The sequence below is a fragment of the Colobus angolensis genome, unplaced genomic scaffold (assembly GCF_000951035.1).
Source record: "Colobus angolensis palliatus isolate OR3802 unplaced genomic scaffold, Cang.pa_1.0 Scaffold36, whole genome shotgun sequence".
Classification (NCBI taxonomy): Eukaryota; Metazoa; Chordata; class Mammalia; order Primates; family Cercopithecidae; genus Colobus; species Colobus angolensis.
Window position 1 is genome coordinate 4,612,555 of NW_012116932.1, and position 23,959 is coordinate 4,636,513.

General features: G+C 47.5%; 1 protein-coding gene across 4 annotated transcripts in view; it reads right to left on the reverse strand.

Moving 5' to 3' along the window:
• The window catches only part of TTC21A (tetratricopeptide repeat domain 21A), a 31,842-nt gene that overhangs the window by 4,073 nt on the left and 3,810 nt on the right, over positions 1-23,959 (reverse strand). For 2 of the 4 annotated variants that reach the window (XM_011953294.1, XM_011953297.1), the window contains 17 exons: positions 22,495-22,617; positions 20,365-20,522; positions 16,623-16,707; positions 14,764-14,862; positions 13,580-13,772; positions 9,511-9,608; positions 9,139-9,339; positions 8,284-8,413; positions 6,292-6,449; positions 5,848-6,063; positions 5,470-5,708; positions 4,616-4,688; positions 4,409-4,519; positions 3,925-4,063; positions 3,669-3,772; positions 1,542-1,730; positions 458-568 (listed from right to left, as the gene is read on the reverse strand). In XM_011953294.1, the coding sequence (XP_011808684.1) occupies positions 458-568; positions 1,542-1,730; positions 3,669-3,772; positions 3,925-4,063; positions 4,409-4,519; positions 4,616-4,688; positions 5,470-5,708; positions 5,848-6,063; positions 6,292-6,449; positions 8,284-8,413; positions 9,139-9,339; positions 9,511-9,608; positions 13,580-13,772; positions 14,764-14,862; positions 16,623-16,707; positions 20,365-20,522; positions 22,495-22,617 (2,427 nt within the window). Of the gene's footprint in view, positions 1-457; positions 569-1,541; positions 1,731-3,668; positions 3,773-3,924; positions 4,064-4,408; positions 4,520-4,615; positions 4,689-5,469; positions 5,709-5,847; positions 6,064-6,291; positions 6,450-8,283; positions 8,414-9,138; positions 9,340-9,510; positions 9,609-13,579; positions 13,773-14,763; positions 14,863-16,598; positions 16,708-20,364; positions 20,523-22,494; positions 22,618-23,959 lie in introns of all 4 variants that reach the window. The other 2 variants (XM_011953296.1, XM_011953298.1) reach the window with 2 other exon arrangements.

Consider the following 23,959-nt stretch of genomic DNA (forward strand, 5'->3'; position numbering starts at 1 on the left):
ATTCTGAGAACTGCCAGGCAATAGAGGTAGGGATGAGGACCCCTCCTTGTTCTGCAAGGGCTCAGCTTCTGCTCCTGGGCCAGCCCTGGAGAAGGTCTGGATGATAGGGAGGAGAGAGGCAGAACTGGGGAGGGCTTTTCCTGAAGCCCCAGGAACCTATCCCACCCTTGCCTTCACCTACAGTGGATGTGCTTTCCCCTGGGGTGAATCAACCTCACCCTACCTCAGACTGGCCCAGGAGGTTGATGCTGCCCACTGCCAGCCAGCCCACCCCTTCCGGCTAAAGGGCAGAGTAGGTGCAGCACTGAGTCCTCTCTGCCTGACAGCTCCTCAGAGGTGTGTCAGTGAGGCATCTGAGGTTATGGGGCTAGGAAGTAGCCTGCATCTGGTCACAGGGACCGTGGGAAGGGACGAAGGGAGGAAAGGAGGGAGGGAGTTGGTGCTGGGGGCTTCCTACCACAGAAGCAGTCTCATGGTTCTGCTCAGTCTGCAGGAGGATAGCACAGTGCTGCTCACACAGGTCCAGGTGCCCCTGGAGCAGGTAGAGCTGCGCCAGCTCCAGCATCACCTGGGACAAGGCCGGATATAATACACTAACTAGTAAACAACATGGGAAACCCCTGGGATCGTCTTTGACAGCTCTTCTCCTCACACCCCACTTCTATCAGCTCTGCTTTCAAAATATGTCTCAGATTCCCCAAGTGAACATCTCTGGCCTTCCCCTTCTCCCACTGAGTTCTCCAGTCATACCCTGTGTCTTACTAACCCCTGAAAGTTGGGCCAAGCTAACACATACTCATCCTTCAGCTTCAACTCTGGCCTCACTGCTCTGAGAGTCCTCTGTGCCCTAGATTCTGGGGCAGGTACCATTCCTCCAAGTGGTGCCCTGCACCCCCATGCAGGCATGTATTGCCTGGCATTAGTGCTGCCTGTGCTCTCGTCTACATGCCCTTACCCAAGGGTAATCTGTGCGCAGTGACCAAGCCTTGCCCCACTGTGTCTCCAGAGCCGGGCACAGTTCTTGGTACATATTAGATTGGGTATCTGTTAAATGAGTATTAAATGAATGAATGGATCTGTCACTAAGCTCTTCATCTACTGTGTTAGCATGAACTCCAACTATGGTTCCCTTATCTGGAGCCACACCTCCCTCACCACTCTAGGCCCTCTTGGAAGCTCAGCCTGCACTTCACGCCCAAAGTGCCCTGGCAGCTACAACCCTCATCATCTCCCCACCTCCAAGGGGGACTTGAAAATGTCAGACTAATGTGACTTTCAGCAATGTCTTTCCCACTATACCCTTCTCATTTGGCTATCCAAGGTGAGCCTTGCTCCAAGGGCCGCAGCAGGTGAGGTCCCAGGTCAGCAGGAGCAGGCACCTTACCCCAGAGGCCACTGTTAGCTGGCCTCCCATGCCCATCGTACCTGTGACTCCTCAGGGAAGAATGGAGAAGGAACTGGCCCCTACACCTGGTCAGAGAGCTCAGCAAGGCATTGTGCCCTGAGGGAGAAAGCAGCCTCTTGCTTTGAGGGTCACTCACCTTATTGTCAGTGGGCAAGTAGGAGAAGACATCCTTATAAGACCGTACGGCCTTGTCATACTCTTTCTCTGCCAGGTAGTGCTCTGCAAACTGGATGCAGATAGAGGCTGCCAGTTGCTTCTGGGAGGGGATCATTTCTGGTTGCTCCAGTGGAACTCGCTTCAGTATCCGAGACTGGAGGTCCAAGGCCTTGGGAAACAAATCAAGCCAGGATCAGAAACTCAGAGCCTGACATACCAGTTCACAGAAAGTACCAAGCTCTTAAAATTCAGATCCAGAAGTATGAAAAATGACATCTTCAGTGCCCTTGGGCAAATTTGGGTCACTCTGAATAGGCAAAGCCACTGGCTGAGTACACATGAGGCAAGCTAGCACTGCCTCTGGGGGCAGGAGCAGAAGCAAAGGCACTCAAACAAAACATGCTTTTGTACTTTGCCTGTTTACCTGCTTCCATCACACCTTGAGGCTCTGTGTCTAATTTGCTTTGCTACACTACAGGCTAGAACTAGCACACAGTAGGTGCTCAAGGCACACAGTAGACTGTTCTGTTCTGTATGCCGCCCTGCTGGGAATTTGAGGAAGCAGCCACAAATATTTACCACACAAATGATCAGGTGAGTAAGCAGAGAACATCAGTGCAAGAGGAAATGATGATGCCAGGGTTAAGCTGTAGGACGTGGGTAGGAATCAGCACTTGGCTCCCCGAGGGCCAAAAAGAGGAATGGGAATCCAGTGGTAAACAAGAGGATAAATCATCTCTAACGGTCAGAGTGTGGGCTCTCCCTCTAGAACCACAGAGCATACTCCAGAAACAAGTTTGAGGCCACACCCCTGGGGGAAAAAAGTGAGGAAGATGTGACAGGAATGGCTGGGGGCTCTTGGATCGGGGGCAGCCCAGTGTGCAAAGAACATAGGTTGGGACAGGCCAGACCTGGCTCAGATCTCAGCTCCACCACTTGCTGGTACAGTCACATGCTGCATAACATTTCAGTCAATGACAGACCACATATATGATGCTGGTCCCTGAAGATTATAATACTGTATTTTTACTGTACATTTTCTATGTTTAGCTATGTTTAAATACACAAATACTTACCATGATGCTACAATTGCCTAGAGAATTCAGTAGAGTAACATGCTGTGCAGGTTTATAGACTCAGAGCAATAGGCTACACCAGATAGCCTAGGTGCGAAGTCAGCTATACCATCTGAGTCTGATATTCACACAACAAAATCATATTCCTGCTGATAAGCAACATATGACGTTGCTGTGGTTTGAATGTGCCCCCCAAACATCATGTGCTTTCCTGGAAACTTAATCCCCAATGTGGCAGTATTGAAAGTTAGGGCCTTTGAGAGGTGATTGGATCATGAGGGATCTGCCCTCATAAATGGATTAAACCACTCGTGGATGAATGGATTAATGGGTTATCATGGGAGTGGAACTGGTGGCTTCCTAAGAAGAGGATGAGAGACCGGAGCATGCATGTTAGCACAGCTGGTGCCCCCCGCCCACCATGTGATACCCTGCACTGCACTCTTTAGAGAGTTCCCCTTCTCCTGAGCAGAAAGATCTCACCAGATGTGGCTCTTCCACCTTGAACTTCTCAGCCTCTAGAACTGTAGGAAATGTATGAATTATCCAGTTTCAAGTATTCTGGCATATACCAACAGAATACAGACTAACACAACTGAACCCAACTTTGGGCCCATTTCTCAACCTCCTAGAGACTTATCTGTTACATGGGAATGTCAATGCTTATTACAAAGCGCTACTGTGATCATTCAATAAGAAAGCAAAAACCCTACAGAACCTAGCACAGAGCTTTTCATGCATGGGAGCCATTGTCATTGCCTCATTATTATCTCTACTATCACCCTTGAGGACAAAGGCACTCTCTTACTTCCTGCCTTCCCCAGCCCACCCTAGCTCAGAGCACATTAGTGTACCGTCACTGAATGAACCAGAATGGGAAAATAAGTGAAGGTGGATGTCAGAGGTGTAACCTAGGTCCTTTTTTGAGGAAGAGGTCTGGGGCTTTACAGACCTGGAGTTCTTTCCTTTCTCCTTCTTCAGCCCCCATCAGCAGATGGCAGATAAAGAGCTTAAGTCCATTTGTCAATTACCTTGTTCAAAGTTTCTATCACAGCTTCTTTTTTATGGCTCTCATAAACCTTTGCCAGCAAAAGCAAGCACTTAACATCATTCATCATGGATGGGATGTCTTGGACTGTTAAACGGAAACTCAAATTAGTGTTAGTTTGCTGGTTCCTGGGAAGCTGGGTTGGTGGGGAGGGCTGGGTTCAGGACTTCAGCTAATGGGGAATGGGGGAGGAGTATGTCTGCTCCAAATGCTAGAAATAGGTTAGAATGCTGCCTCACCAATGTCATGTTCCAGTGCCTGCTTCAAAACTTTTTCTGCTTTATTGATCTTCTTTAACTTTAGGAGCAGTTCGGCCAGATCGCAGCACAGAAAGTCCTGTCCATTAATCTTCTGGGCAGCCTCATAATACTCAATTGCCTTAGTGCAAACAATAAATATTAGCCTCTGGCCTGGTTCTGCACTTCAGTGCCAGACACCATGTTCCCCTCAGCGGCCATCACACCAGTGTGCCCCTCCAGAACATAGAAGCCTAAGGCGAAAAAGCACTCCTCCCACCTGGCACAGGGTGTAAGCCTCAGCTGGAGCAGGTGTGGTCAGCAGCAGAGAGTTGCTCAGTTCTCCCCTTGGCACCCCATTCAGCAAGGAACTGAGTGAAAACTCAGCCACTCTCCTCCCATCCAGAGCTCCCCAGTCATGTACCGTCCTCCACCTTCCCTGCTAGGCTGGTCCTCCCTGCCCCTTCACACCCCAGCCCAGCCTGACCTCAGTATACTGGTTGGCCTTCACATAAGCTTGCCCAATTCTGCTGGCCAGGGAGGCATCATGCGGGTTCTGTCTATAGGCCTCATCATAGACCTCCAGGGCCTTCTCGGGCTGGTGGGGAAAGTGTCTTTGGGTCTTCCTCTTCTCTCCCACTGGAGAAGGGAGACTGGGGGGCCACTTGGCAAGGCTGTGAGGCCTCTCACTTACCTCCAGAATGCTCATTAAAGCATCGCCCAGTAGCAGGCTGGTGTGGGGGCCAGGCAGATGTTCACAGAGCTCACTGCAAGCAAGAGTAACCAAAAGCTTATCTCAGGCTCACACACACCCCATGTTCCTGAAATTATCTCCTTCACTTCCTTCCCACTGATTCTGGCTGACATTCATTCATTCATCAATCAATACTTATAGAAAGTCCACTGTGCACGAGGCAGTGTGCTAGCTACCTGAGTCAGGCTCTCCACATCCATCTCTGTAGTTAGGCCATGGCCAGGCCCTCCACCTGTTCCTCTCACTCTACCCGCTATCCCTTCAGATCCTTCTCCATGAGGCAGCCACGTCACTCTTTCTACAACTCCAATCTGGCCATGCCTCCATATTGTTCACTGGTTTCCCACTGCTGGATAGCCTTCCCTACTCCCTCAGCAACCACACCTCCCACTTTAAATTGCTTAGATGAAGCTCTGCCAGAAGAAAGGGATGAGGAAGGTGCCTTGGAGGTCCCAATGCCAAATCATACAGAGACAGCAGCTTGGAGCTTCAGTGTGTCTGCTCTGAGAAGCAGGCCTACAGTCTCCTACCAGTATGTGCAAGCAGGTAAGCGGAGGGGGGGTGCAAGCAGGGCTCAGGGCCAATTCAACTCTGTATCCTCAGAACTCATCCATGAACAGGGCTTACTGACCTTTCATGCTCAAATTGTAACCCATGGACAATTCCATACATTCATCAACTACACTCCAAGGACACATTCTGGAGACCCAGGTTGAAGAAATAACATCTGAAGGAAGCATTCCCTAAGATACCATCAAAGAAGAAGCTGTCATTGTGCTACCTGTGGGGCTTACCGGTAACATCTGATGTAGAGGCGCCTGTCTCTGAGGGTCTGCAGGTAGACACTGGCCATCTTCTCTCTGGCTTCCATGTAGCAGGACTGCTTGGGCGAGATGTTCCTTAGCATGTTCAGTGCCACGTCCACGTTACCCTTGCTCAGGACCAGGTCCACGTTGGCAATGGTGATGCGGTTCTCTTCTGGTGTGCCGCCAAACTCATTGATGGTGTCCTGCATAACCTTGGTGGCCTCATGCTAAAACACGGGAATCAAACAGACCCTCCACTTGGTGCACAAGGAAACAGTGGGTGGAACCAAAGAACCTCGTTCCTGGGCCTACCCTGAGCCTGCAGTGTGCCCCAGTCCCCAGGGAGGAGAGCATGGCATTTCTTACTAGCTCCCCATTCAGCCGGAGGGCCTCCACCAGTTCCAATAAGATGGATGCCCGCTGGCTGGTCTGCAGAGAGGGCCCAAGGAACTTCCTGCCTTCTTCCTTCTTCAGAGCTGGCGATTTGATGACCATTTTCAGTGTCTTTATGGCTTCTGGATAGTCTCCAGCCTTGTTGAGAGCCCTGGCCTTGATGAGGTGGTAGAGGGGGTGATCTCGGACCTAGGAGGAACACAGCAGAGTGTGGGGCTCCAGTTCACTGCTGCTACTGCTGCTGCTCACAGCAGCCAGGTCAGAGAAGGCCTCAGGAGCCCACTGAGCCTACCCCTGCCTTTGGACCAGCAGAAAGATTTGTGGGACACAGCTAGCCCCTGGGGCTACTCTCAGAAGGCAAACAGGGGCCGCAGCTAGCTGGGTGTTGGGATGCTGAGAGGATGACAGGGCACCCACCTGGAAGTTGTGGCTGACACCCAGCTCTAAGCAGTGGAAGCACATGCCAAAGTTGCCCTGAGCCAAGTAGATCTGACACATGAGGAGATGGGCATCCACGGAGGCGGGGTCCAGCTCCAGGCAACGCTGCAAGATGCTCTGGGCATTCTCTAGCTCTCCTAGAAATAATACACAAACCTCTACATGCAGGGTTCCCAAGGGGCTCCTAGGACCTGATACGCAAGGGCAGAATGAATTTTACATGTCCTGTTCTCCAGAAATACACAAAGTTGAGTATTTAGCCAGTTTTGGTCTGCTTCCCTCAGGGTCCATCCCTAAAATTAAGACTACACAGTTGTTTCCCTGACTCAGACAAAAGCCAGGAAACTCAAACCTCAGTGTAACACCCTTCTTGTCTTTGTAACCCTCAGGGAGATAGCTAAGTTACTTCACTGCTCCATCCAGAAGCTCAGGGGAACATATTAAGCCTCAATTCCTACACCTAAGAGCAAACAAAACCTAGCAGTAACAGCAACTGTAATAGTTACAATTTATGAAGCTCCTGCTCTGTTTCAACACTTGCAAAGCACTTTAGAAAGTCTGATTTATTACTTGCCCAGCCCTGCAAGGTTGGTGCTATTGTTCTTGTTTTTTCAGATGTGGAACCTGGGGCTCCAGTGATGTAAGCCACTCAGCTTGGAAGGGGCAAATTTGGCATTTATGTCCAGACCTACTGGGTTCCTGGGCTTCAGCTCTGAACCCCCTGGCACTTGAGGACTGAGGGGCCTCCCTGCAGACAGGCTGGCACTTACAGGGTGGTAGCAGCACCCTAGGGGTTGGGTGTAGTGAGTTGGTAGGGGCACTCTCTTCCCTTGCAGTCAGGTCTCTCAACAACTCCTACTTGGGATCCATAACCTGGTGGGTAGGGAGCCCCTGCTTCTGGGTCCCAAGCTCCCTGCTCCTTCTTACGTGCTGTGGAAATGTGAAGAGGTCACCATGGCAACCTACACAGCTGGAGACCTTGCTTTGGGCCCAAATCTGCTGGCAGATGCCAGCACCCAGGGTAAGTTCTCTCACCCTGGCCTTGTATCCAGGATACTTTGAAGCTGTGGGGAAACCTGGCATCCAAATGAACATAGGGAGGACCAAGGATGAAGACAGGAAAGCTCTCAGCAGGAGTGCAACCCACACGATGCAATGCCAGAAGACAGATAAATGGCCACAGTATTCTGATCTCTTTGGACACTCCCAGAACACCAGAGATCAGCCTGGTTTCCAGGCAGGCAGGATGGGGTAACAGGCCACAGGGAGATAGTACTTCAGGGGAGGGCTCTGCATCACAGAGGACAATAGAGCACCCATGGAGGGTTTTCCCTCTCCTTCCCTTTCTCTCCAGGGTCTGGGCCTTGAGAAGGGAGAAGGTGAAAGGGCCCCTGGAGGCTCTGAAGACCTCATGGTACAGGGTTCTCACTTCTCCATGAGGCTTTTTTGGATAGCTTTTCGAAACTGCAACCCTGACACCCCTGCATCACTTCCCTGCTGCAGCTTCTTCTATAGCTTACCATGTTCTAACAAAAAAATACGATGTGCTCCTTCGTGGAGCTTGCATTGAGTTGTCAATTTCCCCTTACTAGATGCAAGCTCCATGAGGGAATTTTTGCCTATTTTTGGTACTACTGTATCTCAGAAGAAGTTCAATAACTATTACCAGCACAGATCAAGTGAGTAAATCCACAAAGGCCTAGGTGGAAGAGACCCCTGCTGGTGAGAGGTCAGGGAGCTTACTAGGGTTACTAGGGGATAGAGGCTGGGAGTGGGCAAGCCTGTAGGGGCATGTGCCTGTGTGTGTGTACGTGCGTGCGTGTGAGTGCCTGTGTGTGTGTGTGTAGTACCCCAAGCAAGGAGTGTGTGTGTGTGTGTTTGCAGTATCCCAGGCAAGGAGCCTGTGGACACAAAGCTCCATCAGGTGTTTGCAAGGCCCCACCTGGCTGTCAGGACCCCACCCCCGCTCACCTGAGTAATACCTGACCTGAGCCATCAAATACAGGGGGTCGATCAGAGCTGGTGCTGCTTTGACTACAGGATTCAAGATCACGGCGACTTGTTTAAGAAGTGGAGACACGATCTGGCCTGGTAACCTGGGCTGTGGGAACACGGTGGTGGAGGTGGGAGTAGGTTTGCCCTATTCTAAGAGAGACTCCTGGAGCTCTCAGAAAACGCTCTCAGTGAAGGAATTTTGCTTCATTCCACACTTATTTATTATCCTCTGTATCATCTAGTGCTTAGAGCACGAGCTCCAGACTATGGAACTGGGTTTTGTTCACTGTGGTGTCCCCAGTACAGAGAATGGCATCTGGCACTCAATAAATATTTGCTGAATGACCCATTACAAGGCAATGGGAGGATACTAAGGTATATAAAAATATGATCCTTGGTCACAAAGAATCCTGACTGGCTGGAAGAGCAGGACAAACAAGTAAAGACTAACATACTTCTTAGGGGGCTTCTGCGGAAAAGGAAGACAAGCTCTTGTCTTGGATAAAAGCAGGGCCATGGGCTGGTGCCCTGTTCTTCCAAATGTGGTCCCTAGACAAGCAGCATCCATATCACTTGGGAACTTGTTAGAGATGCAGGATTTCAGACCCCCCTATAGAGTCAGAATCTGTACTGGAACAACCTCCCAGGTGACCTGTGTGCTGTATGTTCAAGTTTGAAGAGCCCTGGGCTCCCCAACTGCCCAAGGTTCACCCCATCCTTACTTGTGACTGGCCAAGTAAGGTCACAAGTAAGGATGCCTCTGTCCTTCAGGTGGGCACTATCCAAACCTGTACTCCAGGCCCCCACCATGAAGATAGGCCTTCCCCTAACCTGTTTGGGGCAGAAGAGCAAGTACTCCTTAGCAATGCAGACCAGGAAGTAGGGGTCCAGCTTTTCAAAGTACTCAGAGCCAAGAGGGAGGCCTTGCATGCTGGAGAAGTGAAGCTCCACTGCCTTCTTCAGGAGCGCTGTGGTCTCTTGCTCCCCCTTGTGCTTCCTGGATGTCAGGAGGGCTTGGAGGAAAATTAGCACCTGTGGAAGACAGGACCGAGTCTCAGTGCCAATGCCAGCCTGGGCAGAGTTGGTAGGCAAGGGCAAAGTGAAGGTCCAGGTAACCTTGGCTGCTTTCTATTGGAAATCAGGGGTGGGAGGACAGCAAAGGACATTGTCCTGGAGCAACCCATGGCCCCAGGGAGCTCTGACCTCAGACTTCCCAAGGGACTTCTGCACCTCCTTCAGGAATTCCAGCTGGTGCTCAGCTTCCTCCAGGTGGCCTTCTAAGATATGACACAAGATGATCCCTGTAAATGGGACAAAACAATGATGAGTAGCTAGCTCTGAAGCACAGTCAGCAGCCCATCAGGTCAAGGAGCATGAATAAGACAGTGGAAGGAAGGTGTCTCAGCATAGGGAATCTTTTCCAACATTTCTACAAACTTAAAGAGAAATACATGCTCATGCTCAAGAATTCAAACCCTAAGGCAATACAGAAAAACATCCCTAGCTCATGTTCTGGCTTTAACAATATCTCTCTCTAGAGATAACCACTAGGAAACATGTGAGGTATAGTATGTTATTACTATATAGACACCTCAGACATATATGTTTATATGTACACACGAGCATACCAATGGGTTTAAAAACACACACATCCACAAAGGGAATCAAATTTCACATACACCATTCTACAATCTGCTTTTTTTTTTTTTTTTTTTGAGACGGAGTTTCTTTTTCTCTGTCTCATCTTTCTTTGTTTTATTCCTTTAACCCTTCCTTTTCTTTTCTTTTTTTTTTTTTTTTTTGAGACGGAGTTTCACTCTTTTTCCCAGGCTGGAGTGAAGTGGCATGATCTTGGTTCACTGCAACCTCCGCCCCTCAGGTTCAAGCAATTCTCCTGCTTCAGCCTCCTGAGTAGCTGGGATTACAGGCATGGCCACCATGCCTGCCTAATTTTTGTATTTTTAGTAGAAACAGGGTTTCGCCATGTTGGCCAAGCTGTTCTCGATCTCCTGACCTCAGGTGATCCAATTGCCTCAGCATCCCAAAGTGCTAGGATTACAGGCATGAGCCACCGCGCCCGGCCACAATCTGTTTTTTTAACTTTGTATATATGACAGTCATATTTTCCCATCTCTTCATACAAATCTACCCCATTCTCTTTGATGACAACATAATATTTTACTGTGGATGTAACAATTTATTTAACTAGTGCCCTACTGAAGGACATCTAATTTCACATTTACTTTGTTTTCAGTCTTTAAATACTACAATGCTACGATGAACATTTACATACGTTCAAATTCCTGAGGGAGAGCTGATGAGTCACAGAGCACATATATTTAAAATGCTGACAGATAAGACCAACTTGCCCTCAAAGATATCTGAACTTATATTACTATCAAGAATTTAAAATATCCTTTCTTCATAACCTCAAACATGCTGTAATTTCTGCCAGTCTGAAACATGAAAAGTAACTAGTTTTCATTCACCATCTTTTTTTTAACTATTAGGGAGAATGAACATCTGTTCATATTTCCAATATAGCCTTTTCCTTTCTACTGTGAATTTTCTGTTCACAGCCTGCCTGGCTTTTTTGGAGGGGGTGATTTTTTTTTCTCTTTATGTTTTCTTAACCCTTTGTTGCAAGTGTTTTCTACTCGTTTGCCATTTATCCTTTAACTATTTTTACAGTATCTTGTCAGGTAGTAATTTTAAGCTTTTATGTAGTCAAACAGGTAAAATATTTTCCTTTGCGGCTTCTATTTTTTTTTAACATGTAGAGCCACAAAGCCAAACTTTGCAGCTTCCAAGTTTGGAGTTAGGATTAGAATCCCCAGGGAAACCCATGTTTCATTTAATTTTTATGTTTAATACTTAATTCACCTGAAATTTAAGTATGGTGTAAGATGAGAACTTACCTTTATTTCTTTTCATAATGGATAGCAGGGTATCCAACTAGGAGTTACTGAACAACCTATCAGTTTGAAATAAGGCCTGTTACATCCCATTTATCTATTTGCTTATCCCAGTCAGTGCTGGCCTCAAAGGGACTTAATTACTGTGGTTTTGTGGTATGTTTTGACGTTGGGAGGACAAATCTCATCTGTTTGAAGCAAGCTATTCTACTTGTACAGATATTTCTTTGCTACTTTGGCATATTTATTCTTGACTATCTTCCTAATCACCATCTTAGTTTTCAGTTATATCCATCCCACTATTTGACCCACCTATACAATTTTTTACCTTACAAAAATATTTTTGATTTTTGGCAACTCTTTTTTGTTCCTGTACCTTTTTCATAGTAGCATGTTCTTTACTTATTGACATAATAGCCTCTCCAAACATTGAAGGGGTTTTGGGAGGAAAAGTCTTTTCTGTACTAGCCTTAACTCTGCTCCTCAGAGGGCTACTGCTTTATATGTTCCACTTGGCCGATCTTTCAGACTGCTAGCAGATTTATAAAGGAAGGACAGCAAGTAGGCACATTTCACACACTATTAACGTCACTGATTCTGCCAGACTGGACAGAAAATATGGTGACTCCGGGACATAAGAGTGGGCTCGGCTTGGACTGGGAGAGAGGACAGACATCCTGACCAGTGGACTTTCCTCTGGCTAACCACTGGGGCTCTCCCCCTTGAAGGAGGAAGTAGGGAAGGACTCAGCCTGGTGGAGGAACATTCTAGGGAATTTTGCTTTTGTGCTGAGCAGCCAAGTCCTTTTGTCCTTCATGTCCCTGGTTATGGTGGGAAATCATCCAGAGCACTGCTCCTCTCTGTCCTGCCCCAACACCCAATACACACCTCCTGGATTCTAGTCTCTGACCGGGGCACGGTTCCAATAATCCTCCTGTAATCACTCTCACTGCCCTGTGGCATGCTTTCACACTCAGCCTCTGGTGACCCTGAGCTCGTGCTTTTTAGTTTTTGTTTTTCCTGGAACTCTTTGGGGAAAGCTGGTCTACTAATTCTTTAGCTAACCCATCTCTGCCTATGTTGGTTTATGGGTTTCTAGATCTGCTTGGAATTCCCATGTATTTGATACCATTTGCCTTCCATCTTCTAGAAATGTGAAATTCTTCAAAGTTTCTGGTCCATGGAAGGTATTTTTCTGTTTCTAAGGCTGCAATGTATTCCTTTTTTTTTTTTTTTTTTTTGAGGTGGAGTCTCACTCTGTGGCCCAGGCTGAAGTGCAGTGGCACCATCTCAGCTCATATCAACCTCTGCCTCCCGGGTTCAAGTGATTCTCTGGCGTCAGCATCCTGAATAGTTGGGATTACAGGTGTCCTCCACCACGCCTGGCTACTTTTGTGTTTTTAGTAGAGATGGGGTTTCACCATGTTGGCCGAGCTGGTCTCGAATTCCTGACCTCAAATGATCTGCCCACCTCAGCCTCCCAAAGTGTTGGGATTACAGGCATGAGCCACCACGCCCGGCTAATTACCTTTTAAAGATATCTTTCATTATTTTCATGGGATCTGGGGACAGAGGGCAAGCATGGATTTGAGGGGGTCAGCCTGACATGTTGAACCAGAAGTCAAGATAAACTACTCTGATAACTGTGCTATGCAGATGAGGAGCCTGGAGTTTAGAAAGGAGAAGTGACTTGGCCCCAAACACACAGCCCCTCAGGGCCAGGGCAAGAGCCAGCCTGCCTTGAGCACTGGATCACATAACTTCCTCAACCCAAACCAAACACTGCCGTTTCAGAATTCACCACAGACCATGGAGTAGGGGACTTTAAAAAATGTGTTAAATGGAAATGGCGTTGTAAAAAGTTCATTTGACGTTTATAGAAAGGATTTTTAAAATCACCTGGACAGACAGGGAAATATATAATTCTCAGAGCTACTCTTTTTGGTGGTTTTTCAGCTCAGAGCCCTGGAGAAGGGTCTGCAGAGGTGAATCTAGAGGCTCTGCATGCGCGGATTGGTGGTGAGTAGAACTTCTCCAACCCCAGCCTGGGCAGCCTGAGAAGAGGCAGGGCCCACTGAGTGTAAGGTTCAGCCTGTCAGTCTTCTGGGGCAATCAGTGTAGACAGGCGTTGGAGGTCTGGTGGAGATCAGAGTGACTCTGATCATACCTCCGAGCATTCCTATGCCTCCTACATCCATACTGTGGATTCCCAGAAAGATACCCCATCATACATCGTACCCCAAAATTCACATACCCCCCAAGGAGAATGCTTTCCAGCACCTCTCTTCTGGACCCATGAAAGCTGCCCAGTTTGGCTCCCGACACCCACCCCTGAACCCTGCCCTGCCTCCATATACCTGTCAAACCAGCCATGCCGTCCTTGTCCAGTTTCATGGCTTCTGTGTACCACAGCAAGGCCTCTTTCACTTGGTTCTTCAGGATGAAGAAATAGCCCAGTTCTGTGGCCACATGGATGTAGGAGGGGGTGGCCATGAAGGTGCGCTCGATGAAACTACACACTAGTCCTAGAATCACCTGGTGACTCCCACACTGCAAGAAACAGGAAGGTGGGAATTGGGAGACCAGTCAGTCCAGCCTGTATCAGCAAGGTCATGTCAGAAATGGGGGACACTTTGGTAGGCAGGGCTGGGTAGGCCCAGGAGAGCCCAAGAGGTACCCTGTGTCTAGGCAGCTGGGTCTGTGTTGCTGTCTGGCTCCCAAGGAACCTCTCTCTGGCCACATCTGTGGAACCTGCCTCTAGCCACAGGGTCCTCTGAGGGACCTATCCCCTGTCTGGCCACAGTAATTGGTCTAAGGAGTCACCAAGAAGTTTTTCAAAAATTGAAGCTGAATGAAAGAACTTCTTTGTGTTCAGTAATAAGAAGGGGCCCCAAAGGCTGCCATCAGCCATGTTCCCTGCCGTGTGTAGAGAACAAGGCAGAGAGAATCAGACACACAGAAGGAGAGATGGTGTCTATGCAACTTCACAGTCCTGGTTCCTGAGGTCCCAGAGTTGCCTTCATTCATATAGCAACTACTTCTAGTAAATCTTGCTTTGGGGCTGAAGAGTCTAAAAGAGACACAGATTTGTTGGCAACCTGGTCTAGTTGGACCTTCCCTGACGTTTGAGAGGCCTGGGCAGGCCAGCCTTCTCGGGCCACTTCCACAGAAAAGAATATGGGAGCCGGGCACCCAGGCACTGGAGGCCAGAGCTGGGTGTGGCTCTGCTGCATAACAGCGGCGATACCACCCACTTTCCCCAAATAAGGCACAGCCCACTCCAAAAGTACTTTCGGACCCCGTCTCCCTGATCTTCATGGCATCTCTGAGGGGGCACCTAGGCTAAGGACATAGAACCCACATGTCACAGTTATCAGCCAGAGGCAAGTAGGCACAACAGGCTATGAGCCACCACCCCGAAAGGACAAGTTTGAGCCAGAAGGGAGGGGCAAGGCACTCAAGGAGTTTCCTGGGGGAGCACAGGTCTCCTCTAAGGAAAGCAGGGAGAAGCACCATTTCAGAACCAGGAAAACCTTCTTACCAGTCGGCTAACCACAAGAATTTTTTTAAGATGGAGGTTTGGATTTTCGGGCTCCCTCGTCTCTAGTGCCTTAATCAGATTTCTAACATGATTGGTAGCCTGCAGGGACAAAACAGAATGTCAACATGCAAGGTGCAAGGTCAGAATTGGGCCATGGTTCTCAACCGTGGCTGCATAGTAGCATCAGCTGGGAGATTTAAAAAATGCCCATGCCCAGGCACAACCCTCCAGAAATTCAGATTTAAGTGAATTGGAGTGGCCCAGGCATCAGCATTACTTCAAAGACCCATAGGTGGAGCTCCTGGGGACATTATTCACCCAGAGCTGGCACTGCCCCTCTGTTACTGAATTTTTTTTTTTCTTTTTTCTTTTTTGACTGCTCCTTATGGAGCAGGGCTAACCCACAGAATAGCCCTGTTCCCAAGTTTGTGAAGAGAAGCTAGCTTTTCAGACCCACCCAGGCAGAGCCAGTAGCTAGCCCTCACTGTGTCCATAGTGCAGCCTGCCAGGCCAGCAGCAAATTAACTGTGCTGGCCCAGAAGCCTCTGCTCCATTTTGACATGAGTCAAATGTAAGTCAGTATAACGATCCGAACTTTCCAAACTTTCCTGTCCAACACATGAAAGGTCAGAAAGGTTAGGCAATTGGTCTGAGGTCACCCAGTCACCTAGGTCACTGACAGATTCCAAAGCTTAGGTTCTTTCCCACTCCCCACCCAGGAGTAAGGAATTCTTAGTTCCCAGCTGCAGAGAAGTGCCAAAAGCGAAATCCAGGATGGTATGGGTCCACTCTGTTCAGTAAGCATGAACAAAATTAGAACCGGGTAGCCATCTCAGAGTCGGAGGTAGGCCCCGAGGTTTGAAGTAGGAGTAAAAGAGGGGCTAATGCTAAATCCCAGTTAGCTAAATGCTAAGTCTGCCCCTGGGATTAACTTTCAGGCCAGGCCCCAGGAAGGTATGCTTAGGGATCTTGGGTCACAGGGAGCTGAGGATAGGCCTATTCTCTTATTCCTACCCAGAGACGAAAAGGGCTGGGGCCCTTTTTATAGGCTCCTCCCAAATACGGACTCTCCCCTCTACCTCACCCCATCCCACAAAACCCACAATCTCAGAGCTGTGCAGAAGGAACCAGAAGCTTCCCCTTCCCACCATGACCCCTTAGAGACTCTTGGTTTGCCATGCTCTCCACAGAGGCAATATATTTCACTGATCTAAAAGGCAATGATTTGGCTAAAAACACAACCTCTTTTTGAAAATGAGAACCTGTCTGGCTATTGAGGTTTCACTAAGAATTCTAGGTGTTTCTGACTGCATTTGAGGGCTATTTTTGGTTTCTTTGGAAAACTACAAGACTTACGAACATGTTTGGGGCCCAGTATTACCTGGCCAATGCCTGAGCAGTTCCAACTATCCCCTAAAAAAATGGCATTTCCTGAATTCAGAAATACTACCACGACTTCTACTATCAGTTAACATTGATGAAATTACTGTAGTGTGAAAGGGACTGTTCCAAACTCTCCCACTTCTTATCATATTTAGTCCTGTGTGGAATTCTGTCTATTTTACAAACAGGAAGCCTGAGGCTTATCCTGGTGGGGACACCTGCCAAGGCTTTCAGAGAGCACAGGGCAGAGCCTAGCATCAACCTCACTGCCTGATGCTGCCTGACTCCCAAGCTACACAACCCAAAGAGTCAAACCAGAGCAGGCCTCCTTGGTAGCGAGTATAGGGGTGGGTAGGAAAGAGGAAGCTGAGATCCAGGGGCTCTGTACAAAGGCTTTGGGTCAGGTGCACAGGTTATGAAGGGTTCCTCCTTGCCTCTGTTACAAGGCTCACCTTCTGAGTCTTCAAAGAACTTACTGTGGTCATGTTTCCTTCTCTTGCAAGCTCATGCACAGCTAGAATTTGGCAGGCATCAATATTGCTTTCATCTTTTTCTAGGATTCTGAAGGAAGAAGAGGAGGCACATGAATTGAGAGTATGGATAGGCAAGGCTGGGATGGTGAGTTGGCAACTTCTGATTGTCTTTGAATATCCATTCTCCCCTCTTTTTTTAATAATAGAACTCCCAAATTAGCCAGACATAAGCTGCTCAGAATAAAGATGACATTTCCCAGCCTCTCTTTGCAGCTTACATTTGGCCATGTGACAAAGGTCTGACCTACAGGATAGAAGTGCAAGTGAGGGGTGTGCTGTCCAGTTGTGCCCCACCAGCATGCCTTCCCTCCTGTCTACTGTCTGGAATGTGGACCATGTGAGCATTATCCTAGGAAGAGCAGAGCAACAAGACAGAGGGGCTTGGGACTCCCCAGAGTTAAGCTGTCATCCCAGCCCTGAGCCACCAACAACTTTACCTGGAGGACGAATAACCTTTTATGTTATTTAAGTTGTGTATCTGAGGGTCTTTGCCACAGAAACTTATTCATAACCCAACTAACCAGACATGACCACGGTGCCAGAGTCTGGAGGTGGCCAGAAAGGTACTTGGGGGGTAGTCACTTTAAGATGGAAAAGGAACCTGGGTTTCAATTTTGTCCCATTGTGAAGCTATAGCTTCTGACCATACTATGAGGTTTTCGATATTCTATTTCTTTATAGAAAGATTCTTTCCCATTTTTCAGCCTCTCAGGGAATGACTTTCTGCTTAATAGCAGGTTCGTGTAATTCACGCACTAAATTCCAACATGATTAGGCACAATCAGCACTGAAAAAGTTCTAACCATTTCTGATGCTTCTGAGAGCACTGTAAACCTCATACATTTGAGAATTAACAAAAACTGCAACATACTTTGAAAAACTTATAGACCAAAGAAGAATCTGAATAGATATTAGAAAATTCTTGGAGCCAAATGATATAGAAAAATATTACATATCCAAATGGGTAGACTCTGCAAAAATGGTACCTTGAGGGACATCCACAGACTTCAATGCTTATATTCTAAAGTAAAATTGAGAATGGTTGAGACAGGCATCCAACTTAAGAGTCATTAAACAGGCCAGGCACCGTAGCTTATACCTGTAACCCTAGCATTTTGGGATGCTGGGGTGGGAGGATTGCTTAAGGCCAGGTGTTCAAGACCAGCCTGGCAACACAGTGAGATCCCATCTCTACAAATTAAAAAATAAAATTGAAAACTAAAATAAAAAAAAAAAGAGTTAGAATACAATAGCAGAATACCTCGGAAGAAAGTAGTTGGTAGGAAATAATAAAGTTAAGAACAGAAATTAGGCTAGGTGTGGTGACTCACACCCATAACCCCAGGACTTTTGGAAGCAGAGGCAAGAAGATCGTTTGGGGCCAGGAGTTTGACAGCTGCTTGGGCAACATAAAAAAAAAAAAAAAAAAAAACAAAACTTATAAAAAAAAATAGCTGGGTATGGTGGTGCTTGCCTGTAGTCCTAGCTTCTCGAGAGGCTGAGATGGGAGGATCACTTGAGCCCAGAGGTTCGAGGCAGAAGTGAACTATGATTATGCCACTGCACTCAAGCCTAGGCAACAGGGCAAGACATTCCCCCCAACAAAAAAAGGGGAGGCAGAAATTAATAAATTAGAATACACAAAGAATATAATATAGAACTTATAAAATTTCTATTTTATTAGAATATAATAGAAAGGAGCTACAAAACTCAAAGCTGGTTCTTTAAAAAGGCTAATAAGAGAGGCAAACTTTTAATATTAATGAAGAAAAATAAGAAAGAAAAAATATATTAGGGATGAAAACAGAAACACACCTTTATAGAGCAGAGTTTTAAAAATCTGAGGGGCCGGGCGCAGTGGCTCATGCCTGTAATCCCAGCACTTTGGGAGGCCAAGGCAGGCGGATCACGAGGTCAGGAGATTGAGACCATCCTGGCTAACATGGTGAAACCCCATCTATACTACAAAATACAAAAAAATTAGCCGGGCGAGGTGGCAGGCGCCTGTAGTCCCAGCTACTCAGGAGGCTGAGGCAGGAGAATGGTGTGAATCCGGAGGTGGTTGCAGTGAGCCGAGATCACACCACTGCACTCCAGCCTGAGCGACAGAGCGAGACTCCATCTCAAAAAAAAAAAAACAATCTGAGGGAATTCTATGAATCCCACTAATTGGGAAAGCTTCCATGAGGGAACACGCTGGGGCACTGGATTCAATCTGTTGGCCCCAAACACTGTCTCCCTGCACATGGGCACAGTAGGGCCAGGGCCAGGGAGGCCACAAACACCCACATATGGCTTCAGCCAGGTGCTTCCAGGTGAGCTGCTGGTCTGAGGCCTAGCCTCCAAAGCAAGCTCCTACCAAGGCCAGGTCTACACTGTGAGAAAGGGAAGCTGAGGTCCACACAGGCATTACCAGCTTGTGTGTGGCGCCTGTGGGCTGGGCAAGATAGAGACATGTTTGATTTGCCACCAGCACCTCTCTATAAGATTCAAGTTCCAGCCATACGCGGAGGAATTAGGATTCTTCCCAAGGGAAGAAAGAAGTTTGATTATATGCTTTTTTTTTTTAGACCTGTGCTATATATTTCCCTATAATTCAGTTACAAGTCATAGTGATAACTCATGGGCCATTAACTCCTACTGGGAAAAAAATGAAGATGATACATTTTAGAATGATTGTGATAAAAATAAAGTGTTAGAGTTTATTTTTATTTTATTTATTATTATTATTTTTTGAGACAGGATCTTATTCTGTCACCCAGGCTGGAGTGCAGTGACACAATCACAGCTCACTGCAGCTTCAACCTTCCTGGGCTCAAGTGATTCTCCCACCTCAGCCTCCCTAGTAGCTGGGACTTCAGGTGCACACCACAATGCCCAGCTGATTTTATTTTTTTATTTTCTGTAGAGACAAGATCTCACTATGTTGCCCAGGCTGGTCTTGAACTTCTGGGCTCAAGCAATCCTTCTGCCACAGCCTCCCAAAGTGTTGGGATTACAGGCATGAGCCACTGTGCGCATTAGAGTTTAAGAGACAATTTTTTTTTTTTTTTTTTGGCTTGCCAAAAGCCTTGCATCAAATATCCTCCCAAAAGCCGTTTTCATTTTTCTTCACAATGCTTCCAGATCACTCTACACTTGGTGTCTGGTTTCTACACGCCCAATAACTCCTGAAATCTGCTCTCTGGTTTATGTACCCAGCCTGCTGCTAAAATACTTCTCTCAAAGTCACCAGTGACATTTTTCCCCTAAAGTTTTTATTAAGGTACACCATACTCATAGTTTAAAAAAAAACTTAATAATGAAATATATTCTAGTCTCATTCTCCTGCAGTCTTCACAGCCACTGCTTTCTACCCTGGAACTCTTGCTTTAGTTCTTTTGATGGGTCCTTCCCTGTCTCTTCTAAACAATAAGCCTTTACCTTCTATTTCTTGATTTAGCCATCATAGGCCACAGCTCCTAGCCTCATGTTATGATGTGTATTTTGTTTGCTTGCGGTGTACACCCATCCCCCCTCTCCTCCTCATCCCAATTTGGCCATAGCACAATTCCCAGTTCCTCTATGGGCGATATTTACCTTTCCGTCTTGTTTTCCTGTCTTACCATCTTATAAGATGGTAACATACGTGTTAGCACCCTTGTCTTGGAAAGAAAGGAAGCTGCACAGTTGGGCAGTAACTCACCTATGTCCCATTTCTACTGTCTGCTCCCAGTCCTGCCGAGCTAAGAACAGCTGCATCTTCAGGACGAGGGCTGGCAGGAAGCTCCCTGAAGTCACAGTTATCTGGTTCACCACCTCCAGGGCCTCTGAGTAGTTCTGCTGCATCATGAAGTACATTGCCTGTTGGGAGCCAGACAGAAGAGCCTTCGTGAAGGGAGTGCCCATGAAGGGAGTTTGTTGGAGGGGGGTTGTCTCAGTGTCTCCATGAAAACAGGAACAGAACCTGACACGTGGGCACTGTGGGTCCTCTCGGCTGAGGCAGTAGCCCCTCAAAGTCCCCGGGAGAAAGAGTGACATATCAAGGTTTACAACAGTCTTGGGTTCTCGGACAGGATGAACAGGTGCTTTAGGGACATAGCTAAGCCCCAAGCTTGGGAAACTTAGCAGGCCTGGGATAGGGCAAGCACATGTGAGGTTACCCTGAAGGCGAGAGGTGAGGTCACTGGGCACTTTCCAGTTCCATAAATTTTCCATTCATTTCCCATTCACTTTTCTGTATTTCACCACTGAAATTGCTTGCCAATGCCCAGTTTAGCAATTCTGAGTCGGTTAGGGTTTTCTGGCAACTACTTCTATCGCAAGGTTGTGGAGTTTTGTTGTTGTTGTTCTGTCAAGGCCTACTGGGCTGCGGTCATGGCCTCTGCAGGCAAACACCAGCCACCAGGTTCTCCTCAAACAGTCATGACACAGGTGCCCTAAGGTCCAGGGGGCAATGCTTCTAAAAGACTTGAAATTGGACTCTGAAAGGAGGGCTTCCCTCAGACCTACAGTAACCCCCATGAAGAGACTTGTCATTAAAAACAAGAGGATTATTCTGTATAATGAAGATTTTTGTATAAATGTGTTCACTGAAAAACTTTAAGTACATAACCAGAAACAATCCCAATATCCAAATAATAGGGGACCAGGTTGGTAAATCACATTATGCCCATACAATAGAAGACTGGCTTTACATCCATGTTCAAACTGACATTTTGAATACTACACAAAGAAAATATTACATGAAGAAAAACAAAGTAAATGACAATATGCCCTAGGGTGAAAACTACATTATATACCAACACTGTGACCCAACCCCTACCATAGGAGCAGGAGAGTTGGTGACTGATGGCTCTCAATGGAGTCTCCCTCCAGGGATCACCCATGGTTGAAGGGAGCTGCTTTGTCCCAGGTCACACTTGTCCCTGGGGCAGCCCACCTCCAGTGTCAAGGCACTGATGGGGAGCTCACTGAAGGGGCTTCCCGGCTCCAGAGTTCCTCACAGAGTTGGCTGCGGCCTTTGCTGTGACTGTTAGCCAGCCTTCTCTTTCCACAGGTGCTGGCCCCAAGGGTGCTCTGTGATAAGCTGGCTCACAATAGTCTCCATTGCTTTCTGCCACCCAGAAAGCCAACTTAATACACACCCTGGACCCAAGTATAGAAAGAATACTAGAAGACGTTGCCCTAAAATACTAACACTTGTGTTGGAGCGGTAAGACTAAGCCTGCCATTTTAATTCATCTGTTGGCGTTTTTTAGGCTTCTGTTTTCTTAAATAAGTACATATTTTTTATAATAAAAAATATACAAACAGAAGAAAATACGAGGACATTTTTTCTCTCAAAAATTAATTCCATGAGGCTCACAAGAGAAAAAAGAAAAGATCAGAAAATACAGAACATATAAAATATATACCTCCCTTCTCTTATGGCACACTAAATGAATTTAACAGGTAGAAAGAGGTGAAATGGGAAGGTCAAAATAAAAGAAGAAAGGCAGAAGGGCACTGAGTGAAACTAACACAGAGGCAGACAGAAAGCGTGAGAGGGTCAAGGAAGGACAGACCTTCAGATAGTGACCCTGAGAGTCTCCTGGGGGTCTCCCATGCAAATGAGACAGAAGCTCAGATCAACCAGGAAGAATCTGAGAAGTAAAGTGGACTTTGGACTGCTGTGTAACCCTGGGTTGGTTGCTGAACCTCTCTGGGCCTCTGCTCTTCATCTACCAGATGAGGCATCTGGAGACTGAGGTTTTGGCCTAGGGGTACCTGGTGGGTCCCTGGTTCCAGTGGCCTGGCCAGGAATACTTCCACCTCTCCCTTTTCCACTGCCCACCTTTCCCATCAGCCCCAGCACATCTTTGGTGTCCTGAATTCCTTGTTCCAGGTACTCAATGGCTTTCTTCGCACTGTGGGGCTTGTCTGAGGTGAGGTCCACCCAGCCTCTGAGCACATAGGCCTGGATGAGAACAAGATGAAAGATGAAGTCCTTGGTCCTGCACAGCCTCAACCCAGCCTGCACATGATCTACCCTTTGCCACCCAACACCCTGAGGCCCCGCCAGGCACAGCCCCATGCAGATCCCAGGGCAGCCGGCTCTCTCTCACGGCCAGGTCTCCCATTGTTGCTTTGTCTGGAAATGCCCTGGACAGCACCCCTCCCACTCCCAACCAAACCCCTGCACCTGATGTCCATTACCACTCCTTACAACTCAGCCTCAGAGGCGCCTGCTTAGGAGACCTCCCTCCCTGTACCCTTACAGCTCTCCATAACCCTTACTGAGGCACACTCACCTATCCTGTCATTACCTGTTTACACTGGGGTCAGTAGCCAACATGGGGGCCTACTCAGGGCCACTCTTGATCTCTCCACTCCTTAGGCCAGCACAAGGCCTGGCCCTGCACAGGAAGCCCAGGAATGCCCTCTGAGTGAGTGAGCAGGAGCCATTCTGAGCTTGTGGACCTCGCTGGTTCCCTGTTAGCCTTTACCTAGCCTCTCCTGGCAGATGGGGAGGGCCAGGCCTGGGAAGCAGACTTGGAAGAGCCCAGACCTAAAGCACCCCTCATGATGGCCTAGATCAGTATTTCTCTATTATATTTCCATTTCTCTTTTTCTATTATCTATCCTAAGGAGTCTCTTTAGATACTGTTTCCTAATTAATCCCTTCCCCTGCAAGAAATGTTAATGCTTCAGATATACCATACCTGTGTATTGTGTACTGTATATATATATGTGTATTTTATACATGAAGAATAAGATTTTTTTCATCCTCTCCCCCAGGGACCATGTATACACCCTTGAAAATTGATATCAGCCCTGCTGAGAAGGCATGGTCTAGACTGAGGCTTCAAATTCCATATTAGTGCAGATATACAGTATATGAGCTGTACTGCATGAGCCATCATTCAGTTCCAGCAGAGCACTACAGGGAGGGAATGGCCCAGTGTGACCAGCTCATCCAGGTCCTCAAAAGAACCAGTAAGTCTGGACCAGCCTGGGCAACATGGCAAGACCCAGTCTCTACAAAAAATGTAAAAACTAGCTGGATGTGCTGGCACACACTTATGGTCCCAGCTACTTGGGAGGCTGAGGTGGGAGGATTGCTTGTGCCTGGGAGGCTGAGGCTGCAGTGAGGTCTCAAAAAAAAATTTCTTAAGAATATGGTGCAAGCCATAGAAAATCTACCTAGAAATCAGACTCTATGGACAAACGCCAATGAGTAACCTCTGCTAAGCCCAGAGACAACATACTTGGGGCAACTGTGAGACCCGGTGTTTTGTCAGTGCCTGGGTGTGGCTCTC